Source organism: Somniosus microcephalus, chromosome 5 (genome assembly GCF_052327205.1).
Source record: "Somniosus microcephalus isolate GS21.2 chromosome 5, FLI_Smic_1.0, whole genome shotgun sequence".
NCBI lineage: Eukaryota > Metazoa > Chordata > Chondrichthyes > Squaliformes > Somniosidae > Somniosus > Somniosus microcephalus.
The window spans coordinates 137,606,606-137,632,822 of NC_140991.1; the positions used below are offsets into that span (position 1 = coordinate 137,606,606).

At 43.2% G+C, this 26,217-nt stretch overlaps 1 protein-coding gene across 2 annotated transcripts; it reads left to right on the top strand.

The window, feature by feature from the left end:
- The first annotated feature begins 1,775 nt into the window (after positions 1-1,775).
- LOC147117353 (BET1 homolog) lies at positions 1,776-22,025 on the top strand. 2 transcript variants are annotated; one of them, XM_085988282.1, is made up of 4 exons: positions 1,776-1,988; positions 9,657-9,760; positions 20,928-20,984; positions 21,850-22,025. In XM_085988282.1, the coding sequence occupies exons 1-4, from the start codon at positions 1,970-1,972 to the stop codon at positions 22,003-22,005; spliced, it is 336 nt and encodes a 111-aa protein (XP_085844408.1). In that variant the 5' UTR covers positions 1,776-1,969; the 3' UTR covers positions 22,006-22,025. The 2 variants fall into 2 exon arrangements, 1 of the variants encoding a protein (XP_085844408.1); XR_015078431.1 differs by lacking the exons at positions 1,776-1,988; positions 20,928-20,984; positions 21,850-22,025 and adding an exon at positions 5,963-8,937 and having other exon boundaries at positions 9,657-9,744.
- Positions 22,026-26,217: the final 4,192 nt, after the last annotated feature.

The window sequence follows — 26,217 nt, forward strand, 5'->3', positions numbered from 1 at the left end:
CTTTGTACCCTTTGTGCAGCATACTTTGGAGAAATGATCCTTTCCTTTGCACTTATGACACATTTGTCCGCGTGCTGGGCATTTCAGATCTCTGCCCATGTGGTCTGTGTGTCGACATCTGTAACATTTCCTTTCGTTCCTATCACCATTTCCCTTTGGTTTCTCTGTCGAGCTTTTCACATAATACCCTCTTTTCCGTGTAACACGACGAACAGTATCTGTCTCCACCTTCTCTGTACATGACATGGCTGACATCTGCTCCTCGACATTTTCACAGTGAGGCCAATTGTAACGTGCGGGCGAGCATTAGACCATGCCCTTCCTCTAGCAATTTCCTCCGCACATAGGCTGACGTGCACCTACTCAGGATAGCGTCTCTTATTTGATTATCCGCATCCCCCCCAAAAGCACAGTCTTTAGCAGCCTGCCGCAAGCGAGTAGCAAATTGTTGCACAGTCTCACCTGTCTTCTGGGACAACTTATGAAAAGTCTGTCTAGCAAATGCTGTGTTGACCTGGGGCACGAAGTAGTGATTCAAAGCACTAACTGCCACCGTGTAGTCTGCTGGCTCTCCTGTGTCCGGTAGAGTCGAAAAAATATCCTGGACATCTGGTCCTGCTAGGTGTAGAAGTAGAGCTCTTCTCCTCTGCTTTGTGGCAGCTGTAGAGGTATCGTCGATAATGAGTCCTTTGCCGTCGGCATAAAGCTCAAAAGACGTTAACCACCTCGTCCATCTTGGACCCAACGTGGCTGGCTCGGCGAAACATGCAAAATTTTGAATGCCGGTCTTCTCCATCCTAACTAACTAAAACTTGGGCATCTACCGATTTTAAATGATTCCTGTTCGTTATCCTCATCGCCAATGTTGTATCTATGATTTAATACATTCAATCAAGCATGTAGATACGTCGAATTAAATCAGAGTCAGGCAGACAGGCTTATAACTGTGATCTTTACTTTATTGGTAAAATGTCTGACTGCCGCTTTCCCGGGTAATTCCCATAATGCAATGCACATTACATTACCGTATTTACTGGTGTTAAACTCGCACATTACATTACCGTATTGACTGGTGTCAAACTCGCAATCAATACACGACACTATTGAAGTACTGAAAGATTTTGTTTTATTGTTATGTTCTATCTCTGCAGCTATGCTTTGTTTTCTAGGTCTCTCTGTGACCTCGCTCAACCTTTTAACTTGCTTCTGTATGTTCATATTTTAATTGCAATAAGCCCCGTCACCTTTCTCCCACAAGATTTGCTGGATATCTATTTGTCCTGCATGCTTCACATTATTTATTTAAGTTCCCAATAACTCATCTATCTGAGAGACCAGTGCAACTGTGGGTACAAATATATTCCTCTCCACCTCTTTTACCATAATATTCCATAATTGTATTTTCTTGAAACTTTTGTCCAATACAGCTGAAACTTTACATTGTCTAGAGAAAAATGCAGTAACTTTGATTCTGAACAAAAACAATGTACAAATAGGAAACAGTGGATTAAAAAAATCTCACCAGCTCACATTAAGACAACATTCAAATTTTCACACAGACCAGAAGCCCACGAGGCCGAACGTGATGACGAAGCTGTTCCCAGTGAACTCTGGGAGCTGTAGTTTTACCTGTGATGAGTGTGAAAGAATAATCGCTGAGGATAATGACAAGTCATTAGAGCTGAAACAACTCATTCATAAACCGAGCACGACTTACTGTCACCATTATATTGTGAATAAGGTGCGCGAGCTCGCTGGGATTTAGAACGGGGAGACAGCGGCCCGGCCGCGCGGCGTTCTCCCAGAATGCTGGCGCGTGCGGCACGCTGCGCTCTCAGGCTCAGTGATGTCGTGGCGCTGTGAGGAAGTCAGTGACAGAGTTCAGCACACAGGAAGGCTCTTGTGTACCGTCTCATACCTAGAGTGACATCGTCACAGGAGGGCTAAACTAAATCAGACTGCCGGCAAAATGAGACGTGCGGGTTTGGGTAAGATGAGGATGTCAGACGTTTAAAAAAAATCACATTGAAATGAAGTACGATGTTTGCAGGCGGTACATATATAATGGAATACAGGTCCCAGGCCACCAGTTAATTGATAGTAGCAAATATTATTGATCTATAATACTCCTACTTAAATCACTGGGAGAAATTAATAGAAGTGAATTTGTAGAAAGAAACCAGCTGCCTTATAATAAAGGGTGAGAGATGGGAGAAGGAGCAGCTAAGTGACTGTGGAACCAGATCCAGAAAACTAGATCACACACTGCATAATTTCTGAAAGAACGGTTGCAATTGGGGTGTAGGGGAGAGGATGCTACATATGAAATGACGTATTGTCAGAACTGGAAAAAGTTAGAGATGTATCAGATTTTAAGCAAGTACAGAGGCAGGGAAAGGGAGGAGGGGAGGAAAGAACAAAAGGGGAAGGTCTGTTGTAATGTATACAACATTGAAGGGACTACTTTGTATTGCGGATGTATATCCTTAGTTGCGTGCGTATATAACAGACGCGTATTGATTTGTACAGTCAGTGCCGAAGTTCCAGTTACCCAGTAAAGATCACTTGAAGTTACTCTCAGTCTCTGCTACTTTATTATTTTATGTAGTTGTGTATAGCGGTACAAACACAACAAATTGGCGCCGAGAATTATGAACCTACGTCTTCCTATTCTGGCATCGCATCCAGAGGACACCGAAACTTGGAAGAAAGGAGCGAGAAGGTAGAGAAAATGGAGCATGCTTGCTAAGCTAAGCAGGGGATACGTAAGTCAAGTGAAAAGTGCACAGGACTTGCATGATGCTAGCTAACTAGTAAAGAAAGAAAAACGGGTTTGGAAAAAAAAATGGCGATGATTGGCACGATTGCAGCATTTGATAGCAGCATTGAAGACTGGGCAACTTACATTGAAAGAGTGGAGTTGTACTGTGAGGCTAACGGAGTGGAGGTAGAAAAGAAAGCCACTGTTTTGCTGAGTGTTATGGGTGCGAAGACATACGGGCTGCTACGTAGTTTATTAACTCCTGAAAAGCCAGCAAACAAAACATTCAAACAAATAGTGGACACACTCCAAGACCATTTAAGCCCCAGACCACTGCTCATAGCCGAAAGATTTAAATTCCATAAACGGAACCAGAGCAAAAATGAAAGCATTTCTGAATATTTGGCAAAGTTGCGCAAATTATCAGAACATTACCAATTTGGAGTGGGCTTATCAGACGCATTGAGAGACAGATTTGTGTGTGGCATGCAAAATGAAAGCACACAAAAGAAGCTCTTGTCTGAAAAAGACCTCACCATGGAGAAGGCTCTAAGTATTGTAATTTCAATGGAAGCAGCAGCACGTGGTGCTTTAGAAATTCAACAAAAATCCCTGGAATATTCCACTAACAATGTCACTGAAACAAGAAAAGAAGTGCTATCGCTGTGGTAAAATGTCACATGACCACAATGACTGTTGGTTTAAAGACAGATTACAGACAATGTGGCAAACGAGGGCACATTGAAAGGGTCTGCAAAGCAAAGAAGCAGAAAACTGATACAAAGGCACGCCAAGTGACTGAAAACAAGAAACCTTTCAAAGATAGATACAAGAAGGTACACTATGTGACTGGAGACAGTTCAGATAAAGAAAAAAGTGACACAGACTCGGAGGAAGAGGATCTGGCTTGTCTAAAACTGCACAGTGTGAAAGAAACAGGATCACAGAATAATATGGGTTACTCCAGAAGTGGCAGGAGTTAGGCTGAAAATGGAGTTGGACACAGGCTCAGCTTTAACAGTGATCTCTGTACATGACTACAAACGACTGTTTTCCACACATACCGCTAAGGCCAACTGTTAAAGTACTGTTAAAGACATACACGGGACAAAGAGTGTGCCCCAAAGGTAAAATAAAAGTGACAGTGACATACAAAGAAAAAAAATACCGCAATTGAACCTCTATGTAGTGGAAAATGGAGGACCACCATTGCTGGGACGCGAATGGCTCAGGAAAATACAGTTGGATTGGCACACCATCCAAGCACTGTTTGTGTCAGCAAAGGAGGACAGCAACGCCACTCCTGAGAGACTGTCACAAATACTCTCTGACTCTCAGGAACTGTTCAAGAAGGGAATAGGAACACTTAAGGGCATGAAAGCAAAAGTTAAGATTGAGGAGAACACAAATCCAAAGTTCCACAAGGCCAGACCAGTGCCTTATGCAATTCGCCCTTCAGTAGAAGCAGAGCTGGAGAACTTGGAGCAATTAGGGGTCCTGTCCAAGGTGGATTGGAGTGAATGGGCCACCCCTATAGTTCCAGTGATGAAGAAAACCTCCAGCACAAAACCAGGAAAGCCAAGAAAAGTGTGCATCCGTGGAGACTTTAAAGTGACTGTTAACCCAGTCCTCCACACAGTACAGTACCCATTGCCTCGCATTGAGGACATCTTTGCTTCCCTGTCAAGAGGGGAACGCTTCACAAAGATTGACTTGGCCCAGGCCTATCTCCAAATGGTTTTATGAAGGGGAAGTCATGTTTGACAAATTTGCTGGAGTTCTTTGAGGAAGTAACATATAGGGTGGATAAAGGGGAACCAGTGGACGTAGTGTATTTAGACTTCCAAAAGGCATTTGACAAGGTGCCACACAAAAGATTATTGCTTAAGATAAAAAATCACGGGATTGGGGGTAATATTCTGGCATGGATAGAGGATTGGCTATCTAACAGAAAGCAGAGAGTTGGGATAAATGGTTCATTCTCGGACTGGCAATCAGTAACTAGTGGTGTTCCACAGGGGTCAGTGCTGGGTCCCCAACTCTTTACAATCTATATTAACGATTTGGAGGAGGAGACCGAGTGTAACATATCAAAGTTTGCAGATGATACTAAGATGGGAGGGAAAGTAGTGAGTGAGGAGGACATAAAAAACCTGCAAGGGGACATAGACAGGCTAAGTAAGTGGGCAGAGATTTGGCAGATGGAATACAATACTGGAAAGTGTGAGGTTATGCACTTTGGCAGGAAAAATCGTAGAGCAAGTTATTATCTTAATGGCAAGAAACTGGAAAGTACTGAAGTACAAAGGGATCTGGGGGTCCTGGTGCACGAAACTCAAAAGGTTAGTATGCAGGTGCAGCGAGTGATTAAGAAGGCCAATGGAATGTTGGCTTTCATTGCTAGGGGGATAGAATATAAAAATAGGGAGGTATTGCTTCAGTTGTACAAGGTATTGGTGAGACCGAACCTGGAATACTGCATACAGTTTTGGTGTCCATACTTAAGAAAAGACATACTTGCTCTCGAGTCAGTACAAAGAAGGTTCACTCGGTTAATCCCGGGGATGAGGGGATGGACATATGAGGAGAGGTTGAGTAGATTGGGACTCTACTCATTGGAGTTCAGAAGAATGAGAGGCGATCTTATTGAAACATATAAGATTGTGAAGGGGTTGGATCGGGCGGATGCGGGGAGGATGTTCCCGATGATGGGTGAAACTAGAACTAGGGGGCATAGTCTTAGAATAAGGGGCTGCTCTTTCAAAACTGAGATGAGGAGGAACTACTTCACTCAGAGGGTGGTAGGTCCATGGAATATGCTGCTCCAAAAAGCTGTAGAAGCTACATCATTACATAAATTTAAAACAGAAATAGACAGTTTCCTAGAAGTAAAGGGAATTAAGGGTTGCGGGGAGCGGGCAGGAATTTGGACATGAGTCTAGGTTCGGATCGGTCATGGCCCTGTGGGTAGCAGAGCGGGCCCAGGGGCCGTGTAGCCTGATCCTGCTCCTATTTCGTGTGTCTAATTCTGTTAGATTCAAGAGATGGTTCTGTGATAGTAGATTGGCGGTTAGGATCAGATCAGCCATGATCTTATTGAATGGCGGAGCAGGCTCGAGGGGCCGATTGGCATACTCCTGCTCCTATTTCTTATGTTCTTATGTTCTTAATTGATGATGCATCAAAGAAGCACCTGACAATAAATACACACAAAGGCCTTTACAAGTACAATCGGCTGGTATTCGGAATAGCATCAGCTCCTGCAATCTGGCAAAGGGCAATGGACCAAGTCCTGCAGGGGATCCCAGGTACTCAGTGTTATCTTGATGACATCATCATTACTGGCAAGAATGACAACGACCACCTTTCCAACCTCGAATAGGTGCTCATCAGGTTACGGGAGTATGGGCTCCGAGCGAACCGAGACAAGTGTGAGTTTTTCAAAAAGGAAATCTCATACTGTGGACATGTGATTGACAAGGACGGTTTACACAAGCCTCCAGACAAGATTGAAGCTGTGATTAAGGCACCAACACCTGAAAATGTGTCTTAGTTGAGATCATATCTTGGACTGGTGAACTACTATCACAAGTTCTTGCCCAACCTATCCACAGTGTTACATCCACTAAATGCACTGCTACAGACAGGGTCACAATGGAAGTGGAGTGACAGCTGTGAACAAGCTTTTCAAGAGAGTAAAAGACTCATTACTTCAGAAGAGGTGCTAGCTCACTTTGACCCATCCTTACCTATTCGACTGGCATATAATGCTTCACCCTATGGCATTGGTGCCGTGTTGTCACATAAGTTCCCAGACGGCTCAGAGAGACCAATAGCCTTTGCTTCAAGATCATTGACGACAGCTGAACGTAATTATGCACAGATTGACCGAGAGGCCCTCAGCCTTGTGTGGGGAGTCAAGAAATTCAACCACTACTTGTATGGTCAACAGTTTACACTGTTAACTGACCACCAGCCTCTTGTTTCAATCTTCAACCCAAGGAAGGGCATTCCAGTGATGACGGCACAATGGCTACAGCGATGGTCACTCTTCCTAGGGGCTTACCTGTATGCTATTGAATACAAGGGGACCAAGCAACATGGCAACGCCGATGGTTTGTCACGTTTACCACTGCCGACCTCGGAGAGAACTACAACAGTTGACTCAGCCGAGGTATTTCACACAACAATAGTTGAGCAGCAACCCGAACAGCAGCAGCAGCCACAGCCTGACGAGCCCAAATCCCCCGGGGAGAAGAAAGTCATCGCAACAAAGGTTCTTGGAACAGTAATGTGGTTCAACGTACGAAATGGCTATGGATTCATCAACAGGAATGATACAAAGGAAGATGTATTTGTACATCAGACTGCCATAAAGAAGAATAACCCACGGAAATATCTACGCAGTGTTGGAGACGGTGAAACTGTGGAGTTTGACGTAGTGGAAGGTGAAAAGGGTGCAGAGGCGGCAAACGTCACTGGTTCAGGTGGAGTTCCAGTTCAAGGAAGCCGATATGCCGTGGACCGAAATCGTTACCGCCGCTACAACCCTCGCCGCCGAGGGCCACCACGTAATTACCAACAGAACATTGAAGGTGGAGAGAAAAGAGTCTGGAGAGACGTTACCCAGAGAGGCAGAGGAGGCCTCCCCAGAGACTTGACTTGTAAAAGGGCTGTTGACAAAATAAAATGTTATGTTGGAATTTGAATTTTGTTACTGTAAAGACAGGCTCTGTATGTTAATTATAGAAATTTTGCATTAATATACTATTAAACTAAAGGGAGAGGAAGTGTAATGTATACAACATTGAAGGGACTACTTTGTATTGCGGATGTACATCCTTAGTTGCGAGCGTATATAACAGACGCGTATTGATTTGTACAGTCAGTGCTGAAGTTCCAGTTACCCAGTAAAGATCACTTGAAGTTACTCTCAGTCTCTGCTACTTTATTATTTTATGTAGTTGTGTATAGCGGTACAAACACAACATCTGTGATAGGGTGGAAGGCAGGAGTGATTATATTATGAAAGGTATGATAGTACAAAGCAAAAGGAGATGGTAATGGGACAAGTAAAAAAACAAAAGATGAGTCTAGAGGAGGTGTAAATGAGAATGGCAGAATCATCAATAGCTGCCATCTGAAAAAATAGGGGCCGAGATTATGGTCTGAAATTGTTGAACTCGATGTTGAGCCCAGAAGGCTGTAAGGTGCCTAATCGAAAGATGAGGTGTTGTTCCTCAAGCTTATGTTGAGCTTCATTGGAACAGTGGAGGTGAGGAGGCCGAAGACCAAGAGGTCGGAGTGGGAGTGGAGCAAAGAATTAAAGTGACAGGCGACCGGAAGTTCGGGGTTACGCTTACGGACTGAACGGAGGTGTTCCGCAAAGTGGTCACCCAATCTGCGTTTGGTATCCCCAATGTAGAGGAGACTGCATCGTGAGCAGCGAATACAGTACACTAAATTGCAAGAAGTACAAGTAAATCGCTATTTCACCTGGAAGGAGCGTTTGGTGCCCTGAACAGTGGGAAAGGAGGAGATAAAAGGGCAGGTGTTGCATCTATAGATTATTTGATTTCAACCATTTGGATTTATGTAGCACTTGTAACGTAGAAAAATGTCCACAGGTACTTCACGGAGACAGGAAAAAATGGATGCTAACTCAAAGGAGGAGATATTAGGAGAGGCGACCAAAAGGTTTATTAAAGATATTGGTTCTAAGGAGGGTCTTAAAGGAAGAGGAGTTGGAGAGACATATTTCCAGAATGTGGGCCGAGGTATCTGAAGGCACGACCACTGTTGGTGAGGAGAATGAGGGGTGGGGAGAATGAGTGATGCGCAAGAGGCCGGTGTTGGAGGAATGAGTGTGGTAGGGGTTGCAGGGCTTGATGAGGTTATGGGAATATGGAGGGGAAAGCTCATGAAAGGATTTAAACACAAGAATGAGAACTACAAATTTGAGGCTTTTGTCTGGGACTGGGAACCAATGTAGGCTAGCGAGGAAGGAGTGGTTGGAGAGTGGACTTGATAACGGATAGACTATAGGAAGGCGAGTTTTGGATGAGCTGAAGATTACAGAACTTGGAAGATGCAAAGTCGGCCAGGAAATCATTGGAATAGTCAAGTCTGGAGGTGACAAAGACGTGGATGAGGGTTTCAGCGACACATAGGTTGAGGTAAGGATGGTGGCAGGCACTGTTACAAAGGTGGTCCCTGTGATGGAGAGGATATGGTGTCAGAAGCTCAGTTCAGAGTTTAACAAGATTCTGAGTTTGTGCTGAGACAGTGACCAGAGATGGGGATGGAATTTGGGGCAGGGGACATCAATAACTTTGGTCTTGCCAATGTTAAGCGGGATGAAATTGCCACTCGTCCAAGATTGTATGTTGGACAAGCAGTCTGGCAGCACCAAGGCAGTGAGGGGCTGAAAGAGATGATGGAAAGAAAGAGCTGGGTGTCAAATTGTCCAGAAAATTAATTTCACTGTTTACGTTGCTAAATACAAAATTGCCGCTATCAGGATGATGGGAACATCAATAGAATATGGCTTAAAATACCTGTGCAAGGTGTATTTTTAATTATTTCATTGTTGTAAATTAATTAAATTAAAATAATTGTGAATTTTTAGAAATGGTTTAAATTACTAAGATTCTTCAAAAAAAAAAGTTACAGCGATTTAATTTCAGTAAGTACTCCAGAATTAGTTATAATCTAGAACACTGTAATGTCTCCCTTGTCCTCTCATCTCTACTATGATATTACCAGGATTTTTGTAATGACTCCTACGTGTAACACAAAATCAGCGTTCTTGTGTTTGGGAACCATTTGTTAGCTTACAAAGATAAATGTCAGTGTTCCATCGCCACACAATCAATTCTTTTATCTCCTACTCCAGGGGAAGGATCTCCTGCTTACACTGGAAGTGGTTACAGTGTGTATGAAGAAGAAAATGATAAATTAACAGAGGGCCTTCGAGAAAAAGTGACTGCATTAAAATCAGTAAGTTCAAATACTTGTAAACAATTATTTAAGTTTCAGATGAACTGATAACAGTGTTGCTATAGTGCATTTTTCCCATTTTATATGATCTATTATTTATTATATATTTCAATGCATTAATTTTCTATGGTACTGAAGGTGAGCTAATACAGAAATCCATTAATTCTGAATACAGTCTGCTGCTCTTAATTTGAAGTTGCTTGATTTAAATTGAATTGAAATAGTGCAAAAAACACCCCGTGCTATTGTATTACACTTGCTTAATTCAAATTTCTGGATTTTTTTTTAAGCAAAGCATGACTTTCAATTAACAGTAGACTGTACCTTGAACTGGCTTTACTGCAAGAAAAAATTTCAGTGGACCCGAATTATTATTTCTAAACTGCTGTAGTATTATTTTGGTTTCTAGGTCATGTTAGATTAATGATATAGCATTATTAATTATTGTTGAATTAATTGTTCTCCTCATCAACTAAACTAAGACAACAGAAGGCGGTATCAGTAGAGGAGAAAGTAACATTTAGCAACAATGATGCTCTTGGAATAGCTCAAAGAATGTTTTTTGACCAGTTTGATGAATTGTGCTTGGTGGTCCTTGCTGGAGAATGGAGCTCTTTTACACAGGCCAGATGCTGTCCCCAACAATGGGGCAAGATATCCTCCGGCATTTGTAACAAAATTATCAACTTGAGTACAAAGAATTTATAATTTTGCTCCTAATAGCGAACAGGGAAATCTTCCCCTGAAGTGTCTTAACTCAACCTCAGTAAAGTATACAAAAGCAAAATACTGCGGATGCTGGAAATCTGAAATAGAAACAGAAAATGCTGGAAATACTCAGCAGGTCAGGCAGCATCTGTGGAGAGAGAAACAGAGTTAACGTTTCAGCTTGATGACCTTCATCCTCTGCTATGATTTTTTCTATTTCCCATACTTGATGTTAACTTTTGGGCAAGTGTAGCCTCCTGATGCAGTTGTGTTGCAGTTTAAGATCTGTTTGTGATTTATATTTGTATCTCCACACACACCACAGACACACACCTTTACCACGTACAGCAATATGAATCAATGTTTGAACTCTGGGATCTAATTCAAATAATAATAAACAATGACATTGTTCAATTGTTTACCCCATCTTATGCTCCGTGCCTTTGAATCTCCCTTTCCCACTCACTGGATCTAGAGATAAGTTAAAATAAGCAGAGGATGGACAAAAACTTGCCCTCATTGGAGAGGAAGGAAAATACAGCTGTAAGCGAGGAAAATCTGGATGGTAAAACAGAACTAACAGACTCCGGTGTTACCCAGATCAATAGTTTTATTACGAGTGCACACGGGAGAACCACCTCAGCCAACCCCAGCTGGAAGCACCGTTCTCAGAAGAAAAGTGACAATACAGCTTAGTTTATTAGACAACACCCACTTATTACTAATGGGGTGTATACATGGGAATATTGATACTTCGTTGGTTTACATGGTTAATCAATCAACTACTAAGCCTGTCCCCCTGAATACATCAGTAAAAAGCTTGTCGACTGTAGGAGGCTTCATATTCATGAGCTATCTCTTACTCTTGTTATCAGTATGGGAAAGTATTTTCCAGCAGAGACATGGCTAGCTGGCTACAAAGCCACATTGAATTATGCAGCTGGCTGACTACTTCTTCAAGGCCTTATTTGCTGCTACTCCTAATCGTGCCTTTGTACTCTTATCTCTTCCAAGTACAGGCTCTTTCTAAACAGTTACATAGAAACATAGAAACATAGAGATAGGAACAGGAGTAGGCCATTCGGCCCTTCGAGCCTGCTCCGCCATTCAATGAGATCATGGTTGATCTTCGTCTGAGATCATAGCTGATCTTACCAGTTCAGTACCCCGTCCCCGCCTTTTCTCCGTAACCCTTAATCCCCTTAGCCTTCAGAAATATATCCAATTCTCTCTTGAAAATATTTATTGAATTAGCCTTCACAGCCCTCTGTGGCAGGGAATTCCACAGGCTCACCACTCTTTGAGTGAAGAAATTCTTCCTCATCTCTGTTTTAAATGATTTGCCCGCTATTTTTAGACTGTGGCCCCTGGTTCTGTGCTCCCCTGCCATTGGAAACATTCTCTCTGAATTCAGCCTGTCCAGGCCTGCCACAATTTTATATGTTTCGATGAGATCCCCTCTCAATCTTCTAAACTCCAGTGAGTACAAGCCCAAACTATTCAATCTCTCCTCGTAGGTCATTCCTGCCATTCCAGGTATCAGCCTGGTGAATCGCCGCTGCACTCTTTCCATGGCAAGAACATCCTTCCGCAGATGGGGCGACCAAAACTGTACACAATACTCCAGATGCGGTCTCACCAGCACCTTGTACAGCTGTAGTAAGGTATCCCTATTCCTATACTCGAACCCCCTTGATATGAAGGCCAACATACCATTTGCCTTCTTAATCGCCTGTTGCACCTGCATGCTCTCCTTCAGTGACTGGTGCACAAGAACACCCAGGTCCCTCTGCACTTCCCCATCTCCCAATCTATTGCCATTTAGATAATAATCCACCCTCCTGTTTTTACCCCCAAAGTGGATAACCTCGCATTTATCCACATTATAGTGCATCTGCCACGTATCCGCCCATTCCCCCAACCTGTCCAAATCGCACTGTAGCCTCCTGACATCCTCATCAGAGCCCACCCCTCCTCCTAGTTTAGTGTCGTCAGCGAATTTGGAAATATTGCATCCAATTCCCTGATCCAGATCATTTATATATATATTGTGAACAGCTGGGGTCCCAGGACAGATCCTTGCGGCACCCCGCTGGTCACTGCCTGCCACTCCGAAAACGAGCCGTTTATTCCAACTCTCTGTTTTCTATCCGCCAGCCAGTTCTCTATCCACGTTAATACTTTGCCCCCAATCCCATGAGCCTTAATTTTGCATGATAATCTTTTGTGTGGAACCTTATCGAAGGCTTTCTGGAAGTCAAGGTACACCACATCCACTGGCTCTCCCCCATCTATTTTACCAGTTACTTCCTCAAAAAATTCCAGCAGATTAGTCAAACACGATTTACCCTTTGTAAATCCATGTTGACTCTGTCCGATCCTTTCCCCATTTGTCAAGTGCTCCGCTATTTTATCCTTAATAATGGACTCTAGCATTTTGCCCACAACCGATGTAAGGTTTACTGGTCTATAATTCCCTGCTTTCTCTCTACCCCCCTTTTTAAATATTGGGGTAACATTAGCTACCCTCCAATCCACAGGTACTGTTCCCGAGTCAATGGAGTTCCGGAAGATGATCCTTAGAGCATCTGCTATCTCCAGGGCCACCTCCTTAAGTACCCTAGGATGTAGTTTATCAGGCCCCGGGGATTTGTCGGCCTTCAGTCCCCTCAACTTACCCAACACCATATCCCTAGAGATACTAATTTCTGTCAGCTCCTCCCTCTCATTAGTCCCTATGTTTGTCGATATTCCTGGGAGGTTATTTGTGTCCTCCTTTGTGAATACAGAACCAAAGTATGAGTTTAATTGGTCTGCCATTTCCTTATTCTCCATTATATATTCTCCCGAATCGGACTGCAAGGGACCGACTTGGGATTTTACCAGTCTTTTCCTCCTGATATACCGATAAAAGCTTTTGCAGTCTGTCTTTATGTTTGCTGCAAGTTTACTTTCGTATTCTATTTTCCCCTTCCTGATTAATCCCTTTGTCCTCTTTTGCTGTATCCTGTACTGCCCCCAATCTTCCGGTCTGGTGCTTTTTTTTGCCAGTTGATATGCCCTTTTTTTTGATTTTATGCTGTCCCTAATTTCCCTCGTTATCCACGGTTGAGTCACCTTTTTAGGTTTATTTTTATGCCAAACCGGTATAAACATGTTCTGGAATTCTTCCATTCTATCTTTGAATGCTTGCCATTGTCTATCCACTGTCAATCCCCCCAGAAACACCACCCAATCAATCTTACCCAATTCCCGTCTCATACCCTCGTAATTCCCTTTATTTAAGTTCTGGACCTTAGTCTCTGATTCAATTTCCTCACTCTCCATCTCGACTGAGAGCTCGATCATATTATGATCGCTCTGACCCAAGGGGCCTCGTACAAGAAGATTGCTGATAAGTCCCTTCTCATTGCACAATACCCAGTCTAAAATGGCCTGATCTCGAGTCGGCTCCTCGACATATTGGTCCAGATAACCGTCCTGAAAACATTCCAGGAATTCCTCCTCCTCAGAATTTTTACTAATTTGGGTAGTCCAATCAATATGTAAATTAAAGTCACCCATGATGACAGCTGTGCTCTTATCGCACGCTTCTCTAATTTCCCTTTTTATGCCTTCCCTCACCTCCATATTACTATTTGGAGGCCTATATATCACACCCACTAACGTTTTCCTCCCCTTGCTATTTCTCATTTCTACCCATACAGATTCCGTTTCATCCGAGTTAATATCCTTCCTTTCCATTGCATTAATCCCCTCCTTTACCAGCAATGCTACCCCACCTCCCCTACCTTTTTGCCGATCCTTCCTAAATATTGTATATCCCTGGATGTTAAGTTCCCAGCCTTGCCCACCCTGCAGCCACGTTTCTGTAATCCCAATCAAATCATACTTGTTTACCTCTATTTCCACAACTAATTCATCCACCTTGTTCCTAATGCTTCTAGCATTAAGATACAAAGCCTTCAGGCTTGCTTTTTTCACACTCTCATTATGAATTAGTTTGGCCCTTTGTGTTTCTCTCCTTTGCTTATTGCTTCTCACCTTTCTACCATCTATTTCTAACTTCATATGACTTCCCTCTTTTCCACTACCTAGGTTCCCATCCCCCTGCCAAATTAGTTTAAATCCTCCCGAACCGCCCTAGAAAATATTACCCCGAGGACATCGGCTCCCTCACAGTTCAGGTGTAGACCGTCCCCTTGGTACAGGTCACTGTTACCAGGTTGTAATTACAAGCAACATTTCAGAATGCCTTTGGTCAGCTAATTTCTATTTATGTTAGTCTAAAAGGGTTAATATAGCCAAGTATTCCCATGGTGCTTTGCGTTTGTTTTCCAGCTAACAAGACTAAATGGTACCTTTCAGATAGTTTTATACCGGTCGAATACTGAGGACCCCTTTATATCCCTTAAACCAAATTCTATCCTAACAATCCCCCCTTTTGGCCCTTGGCTAAGCCCAAGGTAGCCAACCCTTATCCGTCACCTATATGCAGGATGCTGTACCTCATCTTAACCAGGTTCCCTTCGTGGTGGCCACCAGTCCGGGTGGAAGAGAGGCAGAACATCTGATAGTCCTATCAAACTATGATTGTCTCCCCTTTTTATATGCACCTTACCCCGGTATATACTACTCCCGGTACCACTCAGACATGTCCTTTGTTGAGGTCAAAGAGGCACTGGGGACATTCTCACCCAGTCTCTGCTTTACTGCCTTAGCCAACCTTTTCATCCTCTGCCTACGACATTTATTACAGGCCATAAAAATCAAGAAGCACATTACAACAAACGGCACTACTACTAATACATGTGAAATTAATCTAATCCAAGGATGGATCTGTATATTCAGTCCCCAACTCCAAAGGTCATCCCACCAAGTGGTGACTTTAATTTGATCAATGTCATGCTTAATATTTTTATTGTTCTGTTGTAGGCTATAATAAACCTTCTGAGAGAGGCGTATCTCCATTCGCAATACTTTCAAGTGTTCAGGCAACAGGGGTATCGGATACCCAAATGTGTTCTGATAGTCTTTTAAGTCTTTCTTGATATCTTCAGAAACTTGTAAGGTGGTGAGGTTATGCTGGTGTATCTCCACCAATTCCTCGTGTCCAATCCATACCGGGTTTTCAGAAGTGAAGCAGAACTCTGAACTTAGAATATCACAAGTTAGATTGGCATATTTAAACATTTTCAAATTAGTTGTAACACAATATTCACCCTTTCCGGCGTATTCCACTTGAGTGGGTTTTAAATCCGCCTCTAGGGCCTCTATGGTACAATTAATATCCTGATTGGTACCAGTATTGTTAAACCCACACTGTGCCTCTGGGCTGTGCCCAATACTATGTGGACATAGAGTGATAGCGTGCCTAGTAACACATCCCTCCAATTTTGTTCCAGCCAAATTCCCTTTAATCTTTACAGCATATGGTAACATATTGTGATGGGATATGTGCATTCCGTCCTTCACTACCCCAATATTCCATATTCGGTACACCTCTCGTCCTTGGGCTTCGGGTGCCATCACTGGTATTACCAATACTAACCCTAGGAGCCCTTCCCTGTCAGGTTTACACTCGACTTGTATGGGGTACACCCGAACCATTGCTCTCAACTGGCAATCCATCAAGCTCCTGCCTGCTAATGCCCGTTTAGAGGTACCGTTCCCCTGCCTATATCTGGGCCAGGATTTCTCTGGTTTGTTCCACAATCCAGTTACCATATGTGCTACATATGTCATTAGCAGCCGCCTGCTGAGATGCATTGTACTCTTATTAATTTATTAATGGTTTGGGCATGTGTTTCTAGCACTGTAGCTATCTTTTGCAAATATATGGTCAGCGTTTGATCCTCAGATAATTCCTTACCTGTATTTTCATTTGTCTTTTGTAATACATCTTTAATGCGAGACCCTAGGTCTCTAACCTTTTGATCCAGTGCCGCCAAATCCAATAGTGTTAACAACTGAGGTACCCATATTAAAGGCAGTTGCTGCGTCATTTATCACAGACCTTTTACGTTTCCATATCTGTCTATCTCTTTTACGGTGCCCACCTCCATTCCATGTCGCGCCTTGTTTTAACACTTGAGTTAGAAGGTGTTGGTACAATTGTTGAGTTTTCTTAGAACACCACGTAGGTAAGGCCGTATCGGTTAAATCTAGCACTACCGGTACAAGCTCATGCTGCACATTATCATACAATTAGTTTACAAGATAACTTCCATTTATCAAATCATAATTTTCCTTCTATCTCTGTGGGGAAATATTAACTTAACATTAAGAAACTTAAATTTAATAATGTCCACTATCTTTAAATTTCATACTAAAGTTGTTGCTTGGTGAACTTAAACAGCTGTCAGTAGAAAGGGTTAACTCCTTTGCAGGCTTTTGAAGGTGGAGCAAAACGTTATCAGCCTTACGCAATTGCGTCACTTCACGTAAATAAAAAAAAAACATTCCCGATCGAAAAAGACAGTTGTGTTTTCACACTTTAACTAAACACGAACACTTGGGCTTCATTGGTCAGATTCCCTTTCTCAGCTGCCCGCTTGGCTGCCTTGTCTGCCCATGCATTGCCCTGTTGGTGTCGGTCAGTAATCTTCTTGTGTGCTTTAATTTATTATTGCGCACTCTTGGGGTAGGAGAGAGGCTCCTACTAATTCCTTGATTATATCCTCGTGTCTTATGGGTCCTCCTCCTGATGTCATATATCCTCGCCTACTCCAGGCTACCATGTAATCAGGCACCACCCCAAAGGCATACCGACTATCTGTATATGTTTACACTTTTTCCTTCGGCTAACCTCAGGGCTTCGGTGAGAGCCACCAAGCCTGCTACCTGAGCAGATAGGCTTCCTTCTAGCCGACCTTCCCTTTTAACCTATCCGTTGCCATTGTAATAATCCTTACTGTGGTAGTTATAGATGTGGAATGGCCTATTCTGGTCTGGTAATCCCAGGGCAGGAGCACTTACGAGGGCTTGTTTAACTTTACAAAAGCTGTTTCATGGTTGGGGCCCCAGTCCACCAGCTCCTGGGATGGTTTCCCCCCTTTGATCAAATCCTGTATAGGCTGGGCCATTTCTGCATATTCTGGGATAAAGCGGTCCCTTCCTGCTGCCATCTCTAGCTGCTTGTAAGTACGGAACTGTGATAAATCAAAGCACACAGCCAGTGGTTGCATGCTGCTCCTCTTGGCCCTAGTGCCCCTCCCATCTGTCTTCGGGCATTTGTCTCTTCCCTTGTGTTATTATGTATCCTAGGTAGATTTCTTCATCCTTCCCTACCTGTACCTTTCTAGGGTTTAACTTTAGTCCCGCATTCTGTAAGGCTCCCAGCACCGTAGTCAGTGAAATATTGTAGAGGGACCTGCCACGATCAGATGTTCTTGCGGAGCGGAGTTATCTTATTCAATTCAGACTACACCAATCCATACCCCGTGGCCACAATGAAAGTCCGGCTTCAATAGGCTAACCCACCTCACAACTCCAATTCAATCCAAACCAATCCCCCTTTCAACCAACCAGTATCACTTGGAAAAGAAAGAAGGAAGCCATTTCAACAAAGAAACAATCACTCATGCTCTGCAAACATTCACATTCAAATTCATTTTCTTCCAGGCACACTGGCAACTGTAACGTCAAGGCCGAAGCCCATCCTCTGCATCAACAATGAACAGACAAAACAAAACAAAATAGCACATTCTTGCAGAAAACAGTAAATTACGTCATATTTCTTATTGTCCTTTCTTCAGATGTCTTTCCAAAATACTATAAAAACATTGAATATAACTGGAGAAAAATTAGTTTTTCAACATTTAAACAAATCAAATCAAACTGCTTTGGAAGATTTCACCATAGCAACCGCAACTCCAAGGTTAAATCTTAGACTGGAACTTAAATCTTTTGTTAAACAAATTGTTTTTGTTTTTTTTTACACACCAGCTTAACTTAAATTCGTTCAAAAGTTTTTCCAATTCTGGGGGCACAATCTTATTCACACATTCTTAAAACTTCCAAAATCCAAGACAAGACAAAAGGGTTAAATGCTTTTTTTAACACAGAGAAGTGGGTGGAGCTAAAACACACAACAGACATTTTTTTTTAAGGACAGACTTTCAGACAAAGGAATATTGTAACTTCTTAAACATTCACAGCCAGGAAAATGTTCACACTCCAACACACACCTTCACACAAACTGAGCATATTCTCCAGGTTCCTTTCACTCAGCAAATCCTGTATCTCATTTGCCCCAGCACAGACGTCAATAACCTCCATGTCGGCAAAACCCTAAATTTATTTATTTTTTCTTTTTTTTAAATCGGTGACTCAGCAGCTTTGCCTGGCTTTCCAAATCTTTTTTTTTTCCTTGCTGAGTTTTCAAATTGGTTAGCCTGCAAATGAGATCCTTTCCCTTCTTTATCTCTGCATCCTTTTTAGGCATTCTATATAACTTCTGACTTACTTCTCAATAGTTCTTATGTTACCCTATCATTCACCCACACACACTTATTTTGCGCACACTCACTTGTCATGGGATCATGATCCTGTGGTGTTTATAGTTCCCTACACCTACTTGATCCTGGCCGTCACGTGGGACTATGTCCTCTTAATTCAGGCTCAGGAAAGGTGTTTGAGATAGTGCCGATCACCCCGTGACTCTCAAAGATCCAATCTTATGTTTTAAAGGAGCGACGACACAAAACTTATACTCTAAACAGACAAACACTTATGCTCTAAGCAGACAAACGCTCATGCTCTAACTATCCTTTAATCCCTCCAGATCGTCACCCGGTATTTAGTGTTGTGAGGACTCCCTATCCCCAGAGAGACACCCTTCAAGCTCTCTCCCTCGGCTCGCTCCTGGCCGTCGGCGACACTTAACCCTTCGCGGGGATGTCCTATCCCCAGAGAGACACCCTTCAAGCTCTCTCCCTCGGCTCGCTCCTGGCCGTCGGCGATTTTTACCTAGCGCTTCCCCACCCAGCGCTTTTCCCCTTAGCGCTTTTCCCCTTGGCGCTTTTCCCACCCGAGAGTTTCTAAACTCCTTGGGTCTGCTTGTACCCTAAAATGCGTCCTATTGGTCCACACCTGAAGCCTGTTGCTCCTTCACTCGCTGTTCTTTATACCACCGCTACCCCGATCCGCCGCGCAGACTTCCACGTTAAGGGTGAATATTGCTACTCACCCCTCCGTGTATGTCGTTGCGGAGGATCGATCAGCAGTCCGGTGGTATCCCACTTCTGACACCAAGCTGTAAGCGAGGAAAATCTGGATGGTAAAACAGAACTAACAGACTCGGGTGTTACCCAGATCAATAGTTTTATTACGAGTGCACACGGGAGAACCACCTCAGCCAACCCCAGCTGGAGGCACCGTTCAGAGGAAAAGTGACAATACAGCTTAGTTTATACAGTTTATTAGACAACACCCACTTATTACTAATGGGGTGTATACATGGGAATATTGATACTTCATTGGTTTACATGGTTAATCAATCAACTACTAAGCCTGTCCCCCTGAATACATCAGTAAAAAGCTTGTCGACTGTAGGAGGTTTCATATTCATGAGCTATCTCTTACTCTTGTTATCGGTATGGGAAAGTATTTTCCAGCAGAGACATGGCTAGCTGGATACAAAGCCACATTGAATTATGCAGCTGGCTGACTACTTCTTCAAGGCCTTATTTGCTGCTACTCCTTAATCGTGCCTTTGTACTCTTATCTCTTCCAAGTACAGGCTCTTTCTAAACAGTTACCAGGTTGTAATTACAAGCAACATTTCAGAATGCCTTTGGTCAGCTAATTTCTATTTATGTTGGTCTAAAAGGGTTAATATAGCCAAGTATTCCCATGGTGCTTTGCGTTTGTTTTCCAGCTAACAAGACTAAATGGTACCTTTCAGATAGTTTTATACTGGTCGAATATTGAGGACCCCTTAAACCAAATTTTATCCTAACACTTTGAACAGTCTTTTGAAGTGAAAATGGTTCCATGTATATGATGTGATGCTAAACCCTGATGCAAATTCTGAGTTCTGACGAAAGGTCATCGACCTGAAACGTTAACTCTGTTTCTCTCTCCACAGATGCTGCCTGGCCTGCTGAGTATTTTCTGTTTTTATTTCAGATTTCCAGCATCCGCAGTATTTTGCTTTTGCAAATTATCTTAAGTTTTTTTGCTCCCATGACCACCAGGACCAACTTTGTGAGTTGTCATGGATGTCTTTACCTGCACTGTGTTGTTTTGCCATCAAATATATACAAGAAAAAAATTCCATGAAATACGGCGTTGAATGGAAATTGCATCATAAACATAGCATAAACTAAAAAGTATTTTAAAGTGTAAAATATGGAATAAGACAACTGTGTGCTGTTAAACATTTAAACATTGGTGTTTGTTCTCTTCCCCTCTTCCCTCCTCCCCCACCCCTCCCCCCCCCCCCCCCCCCCAACAGCTTTCCATTGATATTGGAACTGAAGTTAAATACCATAATAAAACGCTGGATGAAATGGTACGTATCGCACACCCTCAAGCTGTCGTTAATGAATGTATCTTGAATATTGCCCTTGTTGTGGGTGGGAGCGGGGTTTCAAGCTACATCCAAGTCACAGTATCGACTGACATGTAGGAAAGCTTCAATTTAATCCAGTGGAACGATAGTCCATCTTAGTAACCATTTAATGCCTATGGCAGCACAAAGGCTTCATTACCTCAGTAAGGGATTGTGCTGGAAGTTAGTTTTTCCAAGTAATTTGTTTCTTTATCAAGGAATGTCACATCATGTCTATCCTGTCATTGGCAACAATAAAAAATGTAACAACACATTGTGCAGGTGAAAATTCACCAGTCTCTGTTCATTTATGCAAAAAAATAGATTAAGCTGTACAAGTTGTTAAGTGCAAATGCAAGTGTGCAACTCTGGTAGGTGATTCAATAAGCAGGAGGTAAGGCCCTATGCTGCGACGGTAGTGAGGTTATGTAAAACAAACATGTGCCTGACTGGTGACGAAATACAAAGGCAGCAAGAATTGCGCTTGTGTAACTGAAATCGGTGAATTGGGATAGGAATTAATCAAAAATATTTGTGGCAAAATGTATAACTGGTAAAAATGGTTTGAGACAGACAGTTGTAGGCTCTTGAAACAGATGAATTGGTGAACACTATTTGTTAATCAAAGCAAACTACTGTTGAAGGATGTTAGTTTCCTCCAGGTCTTTGCTTTTTAAGTTGGAACTTTTTTTTACATGATAAAATAAATTATTATGCTAAATATCCATCCACCTTGTAGTGTTAAAAATTATACATAATGTTGTGTATACATTAGAATAATGTTTCATTGGGTATTTAACTATGTATTTATACCCTGTTTTTATAGGATACTGGATTTGAATCTACAGGTGGACTGCTGGGAGCAACCATGGGTAGACTCAAACACTTATCTCGTGGGAGCCAAGCAAAAGTGATATGCTACATGATGCTATTTGCATTTTTTGTATTCTTTGTACTTTATTGGGTTATTAAACTGAGGTGAAATAAATTTGTGCCACTCCAGTATTTGCTTCTAACTCATTACATACATCTAAAAAGCTATATTTTCTGCAATAATTCAGGGATAATTAATCTTAAAGACTTTAAGAGAATGATGTTGCATTCATGTTGCAAACTGTAGTCTCATGTTTTCTGCCATTCTCTGTGGTTGCTAATCAGATCAACCTTTCATGCTTATATTATATATATATATATATATACATAATCAGTAATGGTATAAATATTCTGACAATTTAAAATTAATTTTGCTTATTTTCCTGTAGCAAGTGGCCTGTTGTATAATGGTATTGGTTGTGACAATAGTTTTTAAAGATGGTGAGGAATTAAATGAAAAATGGCACATCCTACTTTTACACTGTTAGAAAATGAACTGCATTGTTAATTGGTTAATTTCCACAGGTTGGATTTAACATTTTATGGTGGTGCAGCAGGTTGGTACATTAACACGCTCTGCAACAGTAGTGAGGGACGGGACTATCTATGATGCTACATGTCACTTTTCCCAAAGCCTGGCCAAGTTGCTCTGGAATTGGAAGAGGGGGGAGTGGAAGGGCAACAAAGTAAAGCTATATCATCCTGGGACACTCTTGCATCTCACTTATTTCTTATCCCTTAAATAGAATTGTATGGGAAGTATATATATATCAAAATATATCATTACCCCTTTAATATCCTTGAATCTTAACACAAGTTTAGGCACATTTCTCTTGCCTCTCAACAGCTGGTGTGATTTTCTAACCTTGTTTTGATGCAACATTGAAATCTGTCTTTTCAGTAGCTTTTGTCTCCACCACCTGGTCTTTACACTGAGAAGTGAGACAGGTGACCCACAGTCAGACCTCCCCATCATGCTGCTTTCATACACTTTCTAGAAACAGTGCAGCACTAATGGAGTTGCCTGGCTTCCTCTAGCTAGGTTCAGGAGCTTGAATGGTGCAAGTTGTTGATACTCCAGCATGCTGTGCCAGCTTTTGTAAAAATAAGAGCAAATTGCTTAAAGGAGTATTGTCGTACATAATTATTGTTTACATTTTAGTCATGTGCCGCTTTAATATTTGTGACACCAGTGCTTGAGATGTTGAATGGAGTATTGGAAGTTTCAAAATGATTGTGGAAATGAATGGTTGTGGTGGGACAGCAGAAGTTAGGTGCATTTCTATAGGGAGAAGTGGTTCTTTGCACATCTTAGTCAAAGAATGATACATTGGAACCTAAAGAGAACAAGTGAACAGAAACAAAGACCACTTTTGTTGGTTTCTACGAGGATGTGCTTTTAAGGGTTTTTTCATGATTTACGTCAGCTGCATTTCTACCAGCTTTATTTTTACTAATTTTGTATTTTAAATGCTTTAGCAGACCTTGAATTTTAACATTTTACGAGCCATAGTTTCTACAATTTCTCACTATGGGTGGGATGAAAGGCAGCTTTGAAAGTTTAAAGAGTATCGGCTCTTAGAGGTCCAAAATGGCATCCGCGCTGTGCGCACATGCTTGTGGGGAGAATTGCGCCGGATGCTATATTGGTGAGGGCATTGGTGTGGGCACAGTGAATGCCCACCGGAAGTATGCAGAGCAGGCAGATCATGATGTCAGATTTGATGACAGCGCTGCCATTTTGGAGCTCAACGCTCCAGCTAACGCCCTCTCTTAAGCTTGCACAGCTGAGCAGCGGGAAGGAACCCCCCACCAGCGCTATGTTAAAGGGATCATCAACTACTTACAGGTTAGTTGGTTGATTTCTTCTGGCTGTTGTTGCATGTTTGGTGCTTTCTATAGTTTAAAGTTGCCAAAATCTGCAGCTTATGGTGTGGAAGGTGCTGAAGGAATTTTTCCTGAGTTCAAGGCTTCTGCACAAGCCGCTTGCTGCCAGCCATGGGTGCACTAGCAGGAATTCCCCTTGGCATACAGCATAACTTGGAGAATGAGCAGAGGGCACGCAGAGCAGGACAAGCTGCTGGAAGAGGGAGGAGGAGAAGGGCTCTCAGCAGCAGGCCATATCCGTCCAGGGTGTTCAGGGAGCAATTCTACCTGAACCTCAGTGAGTAACAATGTCTGAGATGTCTGTGCTTCAGTAAGCCCAGAGCAAGGCAAGGACCGCATTGCCAGTGGCTGTGAAGGAGACTGGTGATGAATTTTTAACTTTTATGCATCAGGCTCCTTTCAGGCTGGAGCTGGAGTTATTTGCAACATCCCGCAGTTTGCCGTCCACTGTTGCATAAAGGTCATTGAGGTCCTCTATTCAAAGAGAGCTGACTACATTTCATTCTCTCTTGCCAGAGAGCAGCAGGTGGAGCAATCACGCGACTTCACAAGGATTGTAGGCTTCCCCATGGTGCAGGGTGCCATTGACTGCACGCTTTGCGGGTGCCCCATGTCAACTCTGCCATGTAACGGAATCAAAAGGGATTCCACTCAACGTCCAGCTGCTGTGCAACCATAGGCAGTAAATCATGCAGGTCAATGCCTGATATCCTGGCAGCAGTCATGATGCCTTCATTCTGCAGCAGTCTGCTATGCTATTTGCATTTGAGGCACCATGACAAACCAAAGTGGTTTCTGGGCAACAAGGGCTATCCGCTGATGACATGGCTGATTACTCTGGTGTGCAACCCATGCAAACATATGCAGCATGCAGACAATGAAAGCCATGCTGCTGCACAAAACCTGATAGAGCATTGGCGTACTGAAACAGCGCTTCCGCTGCCTTGACCGCGCTGGAGGAGCCCTGCAGTACTCGGCAGAGGGGGTGTCAAGATTTGTGGTGGCCTGCTGCATGCTGCCCATCCTCGCCATCATGAGGGCACAACCCTTGCCATCAGCTATATGGCAAGCAGCTGAGGAGGAAGGGGAAGGGAGGAGGCAACCTAGACATCCCAATTTTTTAACCGGACTGTGAAGAACTCACCCAAGTGCAATATCGGTAACCACAACTCCAATTCCCCATTCATTCAATACCTTCCCTTCCCTCTTTCACTGACCATCACAGTGTCTGCTTGGCCACAATGCAAAAATAAAAGCCTCCACAAAATAAACATTCCAAAACAAATTTATAAATCAAATCATGCAATATTGCATACAAAGGTCAACTAATCACCCTTGTGCATTCCTTTAGTGCCTGTCTTCTGTATGCCTTTGCTTGTTCTAGTGCTCCTATGCAGTGCCACCCCAGTGGCTACAGCATGGCTGGTGCAAGGCTGCTGACTTTTTCAGTGCAGATGGCCTTGGAGGACGACCTCGAGCAGTTCTGGGCTTAGAAGGCCTGGCTGCGGACTGTACCATCTCTGCATAGGCGGGAGCAGTCTGGGCTGGCTGGTTGATGGGCAACAGCAAGGGCACTGGTGGAGTGGCAGTGGTGGGAGGATGAATGCTGTCATCCTGAGATAGGATGCTCCACAGAGCCACTGCCATTCCCCCAGGGCCGCACCTCAACAATCCTAGTAATCTTGGAGGACAGATTACTGGACTGCTGTGACACACTGCAAGCCTCTTTGAACACTGGAATCCAGAGCCATGATGGCAGTAGTCTGAGCTTGCATGGCAGCAAGCTGACCTTTCACGAGAGCACTCTGAGCTTCCTCAGCGGCACTCGGATGTTGGGAGGCTGCTGGTTATGTTTCAGTGGAAGCTGAGACATCAGCCATCAGATGCTGCATCATGGTTGGGTCCACAAGTGTGCTAATGGAGTTGGCCACCACTTCCATGCTGGAAAGGATGGGTTCCAAGCTCTGCGCAAAGCCCTGTGCCAAGTTGGTGCCAGACTCCTCCGTGCTCCTTGACATGGCACACAACCTTTCTGGCAGGCCTGCCAATGCACCAAGCATGTCATTCTGCATACCCATCAGCCTTCTTCTGTAGCCTGCCCCATGGAAGTCCTCACGAGTCCTCTGCAGCAGAACTCTTGTGCGACCTCGCTCTCCAGCAAGCTGCCATCTGTGCTACCCTTGCCCTCTGCCCTGGCTGCAGGCCACTCGTGCCCAGTGTCTCACCACGTGCAGATCCCGCCTCTAAGCTATCCTCTAAATTACACTGAGTGTCAGTATCTGAGCTGGTGGCTGCGAATGTGAAATTGGGTGATGGTGTTGTGTCTTCATCTTCACCATATTCCTGCTCTTCCACCACTGCCTGGCCAGGTGGCAGTTCTTTGGTATCTGAAAGGTGAAAGGCACAAGGGTAAAGTTGTGATAAGGGGAGGGGG

Bases quoted from the DNA above. Each gene is read 5' to 3' on its own strand.
- LOC147117353 (XM_085988282.1), top strand. The intron at 9,761-20,927 runs GTAAGTTCAAAT...CCCCCCCAACAG, and splicing joins AAGTGACTGCATTAAAATCA to CTTTCCATTGATATTGGAAC. The intron at 20,985-21,849 runs GTACGTATCGCA...CTGTTTTTATAG, and splicing joins ATAAAACGCTGGATGAAATG to GATACTGGATTTGAATCTAC.